This window comes from Lutra lutra, chromosome 12 (assembly GCF_902655055.1).
Source record: "Lutra lutra chromosome 12, mLutLut1.2, whole genome shotgun sequence".
NCBI lineage: Eukaryota > Metazoa > Chordata > Mammalia > Carnivora > Mustelidae > Lutra > Lutra lutra.
In genome coordinates this window covers 35,372,986-35,380,362 of record NC_062289.1, presented here as the reverse complement: position 1 = coordinate 35,380,362, position 7,377 = coordinate 35,372,986, and the positions used below count along the sequence as shown (strand labels likewise).

General features: G+C 39.1%; 1 protein-coding gene across 1 annotated transcript; it reads left to right on the top strand.

Moving 5' to 3' along the window:
* Nucleotides 1-5,366: 5,366 nt before the first annotated feature.
* On the top strand, nucleotides 5,367-5,991 carry LOC125082175 (syndecan-2-like). Its single transcript, XM_047697491.1, is given in 2 exon segments — nucleotides 5,367-5,596; nucleotides 5,599-5,991. Coding segments are annotated over 2 exon segments (513 nt in total). The 5' UTR covers nucleotides 5,367-5,388; the 3' UTR covers nucleotides 5,904-5,991.
* The last annotated feature ends 1,386 nt before the right edge of the window (nucleotides 5,992-7,377 follow it).

Genomic DNA, 7,377 nt, shown 5'->3' with positions numbered 1-7,377 from the left:
CATTATTATAGAGAATGCTTTTCAAAATCTATCTTCAACATTGACATGCTGTGGGAGCAATTAGAACTTTTTGTAATGCCTAATGCTCAGGTGAAAAAGTGTACAAAGTGATTTTAAGGGGGTAGAACCCAGCCTAGGACAGGTAAAAGAAATATGAGAAAACCAACATAATCACACCCTGACCACTCCAGGATCATTAGTCAAGGCTAAAATGCAAGCATATGTCCTGAGCAAAATATTGGGTTTATGTGGCTCATAACCCCTATCTTACTTCCTGCTGATGTTTGGGGGAGTTACTGAGTAGAACAGCAGAAGGCCAGAAAAGGAAAGGTCTACGTTAGGGTCAGGCAGCCCTCTGATTGGTTTGTGCAAGGTGTAACTGAAGCCTGCCTCTTAGGCAACCACTGAGATAGAACCCACCAATCTCAAAGAAGTGTTCACATACCCACTTCTATACCTTTTTTCATGCTGATTCTCCCCCTCCCACATAACCATCTATTCCGTTGACTCTAACACTCACTGTCCTTTAACATCTCCTCCAAGAGACCTTAAAAAAAGTACATGATGGGGGGCCTGGGTGGCTCAGTGGGTTAAAGCCTCTGCCTTCGGCTCAGGTCATGATCCCAGGGTCCTGGGATGAAGCCAGGCATCAGGCTCTCTCCTCAGCAGGGAGTCTGCTTCCCTTCCTCTATCTCTGTGCCTGCCTCTCTGCCTACTTGTGATCTCTATCAAATAAATAAATAAAATTAAAAAAAACACATGAAACTATTTGCTCTATTATCAATTTTTGTTTCATTTACTATCCATCCCACTAATGGGGAACTTTTTCTTGGATTTTATTATTAGGTATGCTTTGTATGTATATCCTATCTGCAAAATCGATTTCTGAGCTCATAAGTTCAGATAAACTGACATTTTTTTTTTTGGTCTTGGATCCTTCCTTTAATCACTTAGCACATAGATCAGCATGTAAGTATGTATGTGTGTAATATAATATAGACATGTAATACCTAAATCTATATAGATACATATTTCCTTCAATAACCAGTATATGCGCATTACAGTCAATATCACTCTGTATGAAGTATAAAGTATGAAACCTTAGCAATTATAAAGTTTAATAATGAAATACCATTTTCTTTTTCAGGTTTTGATGCCCTCCATTCATCCATCCATCATTAGACGGTGTTTCCCCAGAGATGATAAGATGTGACTGCCTGAAGCAAATGCATATTATCTCTTCCTGGGCAGACCTTTCCTTCTTTCCAAGGTGAGTTGTGCTGGGTATCAGGGAAAGAAACTTCAAAATTCCTTTTATTGCTCTATAAAGTCTAGAGCCTAGAACAAGAGGTTAGTAGCCTGTTTCTTGTTTCATTTTCTCTGACTTTTCCGACAACCCTTGACTCCTCTGAATCCTCTAGATCCCAACCAAAAGGTGCATTTGGACTTGTACCAGGGCCTCTGAGCCTTATCATATCTAGGTGTGTTGTTTTTACATTTGCTTATCTAGTCCCATTCCACACGATAAAGAAAAGTTAATAAAATGCCCTCCTAAAAGGCACCATTAGCTCTTATAAATAGTTTCTTTTTCTCAGGAAATTCCCCTTCTCTCCTCGGTTCTTATATGTCCACACACAGAAGAATGGGAGAAGTTTGTCATGTGCCAATTCTTACCAGGTTCTTTCAAATTTTTAGTAGTTATAAAGTCTGTTATTATTATCTTCACTGACTACCTATTAGGGTTCTAGGGAATCAGTAAGTTGAAGATTTTGAAGAGGAGTAGAACTTGTTTGGAATAAGGAGATTAATGCATTTATGATGAATAATTATAGATTTCACCAGAAGTGTTCAAGCACAGGCTTATATGTTGTGTGTGTGTGTGTGTGTGTGTGTGTGTGTGGTCACTCTATTGCTCCTGATTCATATTTATTTGAAATTTACATCAGTATTTCCTATTGACAGTGGGTTTAACTTAAATTCATGCTTCATGAGTCACCTATACTCACAAGTTTTGGCATAATCACAGAAAAACTTTCAAGTACATATAATTGCATTCATTTAGCTGGACATTTGGATATTTCAATCGATTCAACCATTCAATGGAAAGGTCCAGCAAATGCCCCTAATTTGACATTGTTAGTTGTGGGCTATTTTTTTTCTCCTGTATCAACCACTGTGGCTAATTAGGCAGCAGATTCGAATCTTCATGAATTTTTCAGGCTGATACGTGTTCCTTCCCAGGGCTAATTTGCTATTATCAGAGGAATGACTCTGGTATACATTGTTGGTGGTGTCTGACCTTATTCCCCTATTCAGATTGAAATTAGTTGAGGGACTGTGGCCAACGAGGTCATTTGGTAAATCATCTCGCAGAAAACAGGTCTGCTTTAGAAAATGTCCTTTTTTTGCTCCCTTTCATAGCCTATCCTAGCTTCCGCTGTTGCAGGGCTCTATCAAGAAGGAATAAGATTCAATAAAACTTTTACCCAGGATTTCAGAAACTTAAAAAATTCAGTAGAGAACCTAGTTATAAAACTTGTGTAGAGGACTAGAATAATTCCATTCTATGAGCTTTCTGTGTTAACAATGAGGAGGATTTGGCATATAACAGTAAGGGGTAGAATTTTGTATAACTGAATGAGATTAAGGAAAACTGCTTTATTGTAAGATTTGCCTTATTAGGAATGTTGAAGAGTCCAGGTTTCCTGGGATGGCAATGCCAGATCATCCCACCTAATCTTCTCCTCTGGACACAGAGGGGAAAGGCAGAATACTAACAGACCCCCCCCCGCCCGCTTAAGTTGTTTTCTAAATGCAACTGATTAGTGGTTGGGTTTATTAATAAGAATCACATAACCATTTGTGTCTTTTGAAAGTCATCAGTACTAATTTCCACAAATTGGTTGCAATTTCCAATAAGAAAATACCAATTAATTCATTCACTAAGAATTGTAATGAGTTAGCCCAAAGGAGACTGACATGGTGGTAAGAGCAGAGAAGGAGCATTCAGGACTTCAAGGTTATAGATTACTTTTGGCAGTCCTCAGTACTTTGGATTTTCAACTTACCAGACTTAAAAAAAGAAAAAAAAAAAGACAATGTTCCTTATAAGACATGAAGAGAATATCTTAAATATGACTATTTCACCAACCCCCCTTTTTTCCCCTTAGCAATTTTCTTTCCTAATTTTTCACTGGGAAGAGACAGTATGGTATTTAGCCCCTTTTCTCCCTCATGATTTATATATAATTAGGGGCTCAGAAATGTTATCCTTCAGTTCTAAAAGAAGCTGCTGAATTGGAATACAAAGGGTCATTTTAGTTATGGGTATACATACTTTTTAATTAAAAATTATTTTATTGCTTTTGTTAAGTAATTAAAATTTACAAAGTGATTTCTCACAAATATTTATTAATATTAAGTTGTTTTAGGCATACACCAGTAAATTGCAAGCAATTGCTTTACTCTGCATGTGTAATTAAAATGACTAAGTAATTATATTTTTTCCTTGAGTATAGTTGACACTATCACATTTTTCTAAGTTTTGGTTCATTTTTATTTCCATTAGTGAATGCTTCATAGAAGCCAAGATAAGGAGTGTCAGTTAGCAAGGAGGAAAGCTGCTTCTCTTACCGAGCTTTTGAGAAATATAAACAGATATTGTGTGTCATGTTTATAGTCTCATGTGCTTTGTTTTCCTAGATGTCTTTCCTCTTTCTTTATCTACCTGCCTTGAGTGTTGCCATGATTATTTGGATGGTTATTTAAACATTTCTAGAGTGCACATCGTAACTTAAAGATACTTAAGTTTATATATTTAGACTTTTATTCAAATTAAGTTTATATATTTAGACTTTTATTCAACTATATCTTTTGCTCTGCTGAGTCCTTATCATTGCCCTTTCTCTTGTTCTTCCTCAGATACTATCGACTTCCTTGCGTTACCCTTTATCATCAGCAAATGCCCCTTAAAAGTCCCCAGTGTGCAGGCTCCATGTCATGTCCAGGGACTTCTATGCATATCAGCTTAGAATCCTTACCTCCTGGGGAGTTCAGCATCAGATGGAGGGAAGGCTGAATCAACGTGATGGCTTCCTTCCAAAATAAAGGAGAATGAAAAGACAATGTAAAACAACACACCTAGAAACACCTGTTATTCTCAACCACAGTATTGGAGGATGGTCTGCCCGTGCAGTGAAGGTTAGGTAGCAGTACAGGATCACATTGAGAGAGGATCCATTGGCCAATATCTCAGACAATTAAGGCAGAGCCCAGGACTCCATCCTAAGTGGTGCACTCAGATGAACAAAACGAACAGTTCTCTTAGAAGAACAGAAATGGGGGGAGCTTTCCTGGATTCTCTTTGGAACGACTCTTTCATACCAAGAAAGCAAGGGCTAAATGATGAATTACTGTAACCCAGGCTTCTCACTGTGGCCAGATAGAATGACAGGGACCAGATGTACTCTTTCACCTGAAACAACCTACTGAAAAAAGGAAAAAATTTATAAAACTATGGTTTCCAAGAACCTGGACTTCAGACAACAGTGATCCATGAAAGATGGGAAATAAATGAAGTAAATCCTACTGTTTCCCACACTACTGCCCTGAGAGAGTTTCAGGATCTGAAGCAGGAAGGGGTAACTCAGAGCCCAGTGGACACCCTGAACTGAGGAGATGGGGTTGGGAATCTGAGGAAGTCTAGGTGGCTAGACTTGGTAGGGCAGACAGACAGAAAGAGGAGAGAGCTGCCCGGAAAGAGCAGCCTGGACATCAGCAGAGGCTGACTATGAGGATAAGGCAGAACATTGATCAGTGTGGACCATGAGGAAACTGCTCCTGACTCAGGAAAGAACCACCCAGAAAGACTACAGGAGAGAGTACCTGGTGCTCTGACAGGGGCAGAAAAGCATCCATTTCCACCAGACCAGACACCTCAACATGTGTGAGGTGTTGGTAGAGCACCCAGAGGAGTCTTGCCTGGGGGTGAGGGAGAAGTAACCCTAGAGTGAATGCTGCTGTGGGCTTGCCTAAAGATTGCTGAACATTAGTCTCAAAAAAAGCAAGCCATTTCAGGAAATACCATCACTGAGATTTGCAGGAAGCTAGCTTTTGGTGAGGAGAGTGGGAGAGAAGTCTGTGGTGTGGAAGGCCCTGCATGGCTTGCCTTGACTGCCGGTGAGAAATCATGGCTACAAATGGCTATGAGAACTCACAGTCTTCACCCCACGACCGGCCATGATGAAAGGGATGGAAACTTCTAAGGGGACAGATTTTGACTGAATAAAAGGAAGACCTTTCTAGAAGGCAGTTGCAGAAGGAATAGACCACATCAGAAGTAGTGAGGCCCCACGCTTAGAGAGAGCAGAGCTGACCTCTGATAAAGACATGTACCTCGACAACAGCTCCATCGAAGACGCTTCGGGAGTATATCCTATCGATGACGACGACTATGCTTCTGCGTCAGGCTCAGGAGCTGATGAGGATCTAGAGAGCCCAGAGCTGACAACATCCCGACCACTTCCAAAGATAGGGTTCACGAGTGCTGTTCCGAAAGTGGAAACCACGACACTGAAGATACAGAACAAGATACCTGCTCAAAGTCACCTGAAGAAATTGATAAGGAAAAAGTTCATCTCTCTGACTCAGAAAGGAAAATGGACCCCGCTGAAGAGGATACAAATGTGTATACTGAGAAGCACTCAGACAATCTGTTTAAACGAACAGAAGTCCTGGCAGCGGTCATTGCTGGAGGAGTTATCGGCTTTCTCTTTGCGATTTTCCTTATCCTGCTGTTGGTGTATCGCATGAGAAAGAAGGATGAAGGAAGTTATGACCTTGGAGAACGCAAACCATCCAGTGCTGCTTATCAGAAGGCACCGACTAAGGAGTTTTACGCCTGAAACTCCCACTTAGTGTCTCTATTTATGAGATCACTGAACTTTTAAAAATAAAGCTTTTGCATAGAATAATGAAAAAAAAAAAAAAAAATGGTAACGCCGACCGGAGCTAGAAGATGGCGGCTTCCGCAGTTTGCCGGGCCAACTCCAGCCTGCCACCAGCAGCAAGTGATCTGGAGAACTGTCACATTCAGAGATGAGTAATAAACAGAAAAGCACAGAAAATCTATCTTTGAAAGTAATCAAAGGCACAGGAAAACCAAAAACAGGATATTACCAGAGAAGGATACCTCAACAAGAACATATGTTCCAGAAGGTACCATAAATCAGATGGAAAATATGACTAAACAGATCACCAAGATTTTTTGGAGGGGGGGTAGAATACAAATGCTTTTGTCAAATAAAAATACAAGGTAGAAAAATGTGGAGGTGCCAGAGGCCCTGGAAGATAAAGCATGAGGATAGGATGAGATACAATCAGGACTGGAGCACCTTACAAAAGAAAAGGAGGAGAAAAATAAAACCATCATGGAAAGAAAGGCACACTTACAGAACCAAGGAGAATGGACTGAAAAAAAACAAACAAACCGATAACCTAATCAATAAATGAACAACCACAGCCTTAAGAGATGTAGAGGTCAGTATCAAGAATAGTGAGCACAAAGAAATGGAATGAACACAATTAAAAACAATGCAAATGGTGAATATGAGAAAGAAGCAAGGGGAGTTGAGTAAGCACAAGTTGGCTCCATAGAGAAAAGAAACAAATGCTAGATTAGAAAACTGGATTTAAATATTATTTAAATATAAATTAAATTATTTAAATATAAATTAAATATAGTTTAATTTATTAAATTATTGAATTAAATATAATTTAATTATTTAATATAATTTAAATTATTTAAATATAATAAAAATATTTATTTTCAAAAATAAAAGAAGATTTGAATCTTTTTCAGTAGTTCCTTTGCTTCTTTCAACACCCAACCCAAGACTGGTCTTCTCCAGAAAGCGTTTTACCCAACTGCACACTGAACTTACTCCATTCTGATAGCACAAATTGGTAGATGTCCTAATGTTTCTTCCCTCCAGTTATTACGTTGGCTTTTGCTGCTGTTTTTAGTTTGGAGGATTAGGCACTTTTGTGAAGACTGGGGCTGCAGCTTTCTCCTTTTATGACCTCCTCAGTACTCTGTACAGACTATGTACAGAGTTGGTGCTGTGTAAACCAATGGAACAAATACATAAAACACAAATTTTCTCCATGGCTTAATGCAAGGGTCTTTGGGTACCAATCTGGCAGTTCAGTCCTATTGCTGAGGTTGCTAGTTAGCCCTCTGATACTGATTTTCTCTTATTCTCTTAAAGGTAAGTGATTAACTGAAGAAGGGCAAATATTTGATCAGGATACTGGAAGCCAAAATATGCATTTTTTTTCCCTCCTCTTCTCTATTGCCAAATATTCTGATTCAGTTAA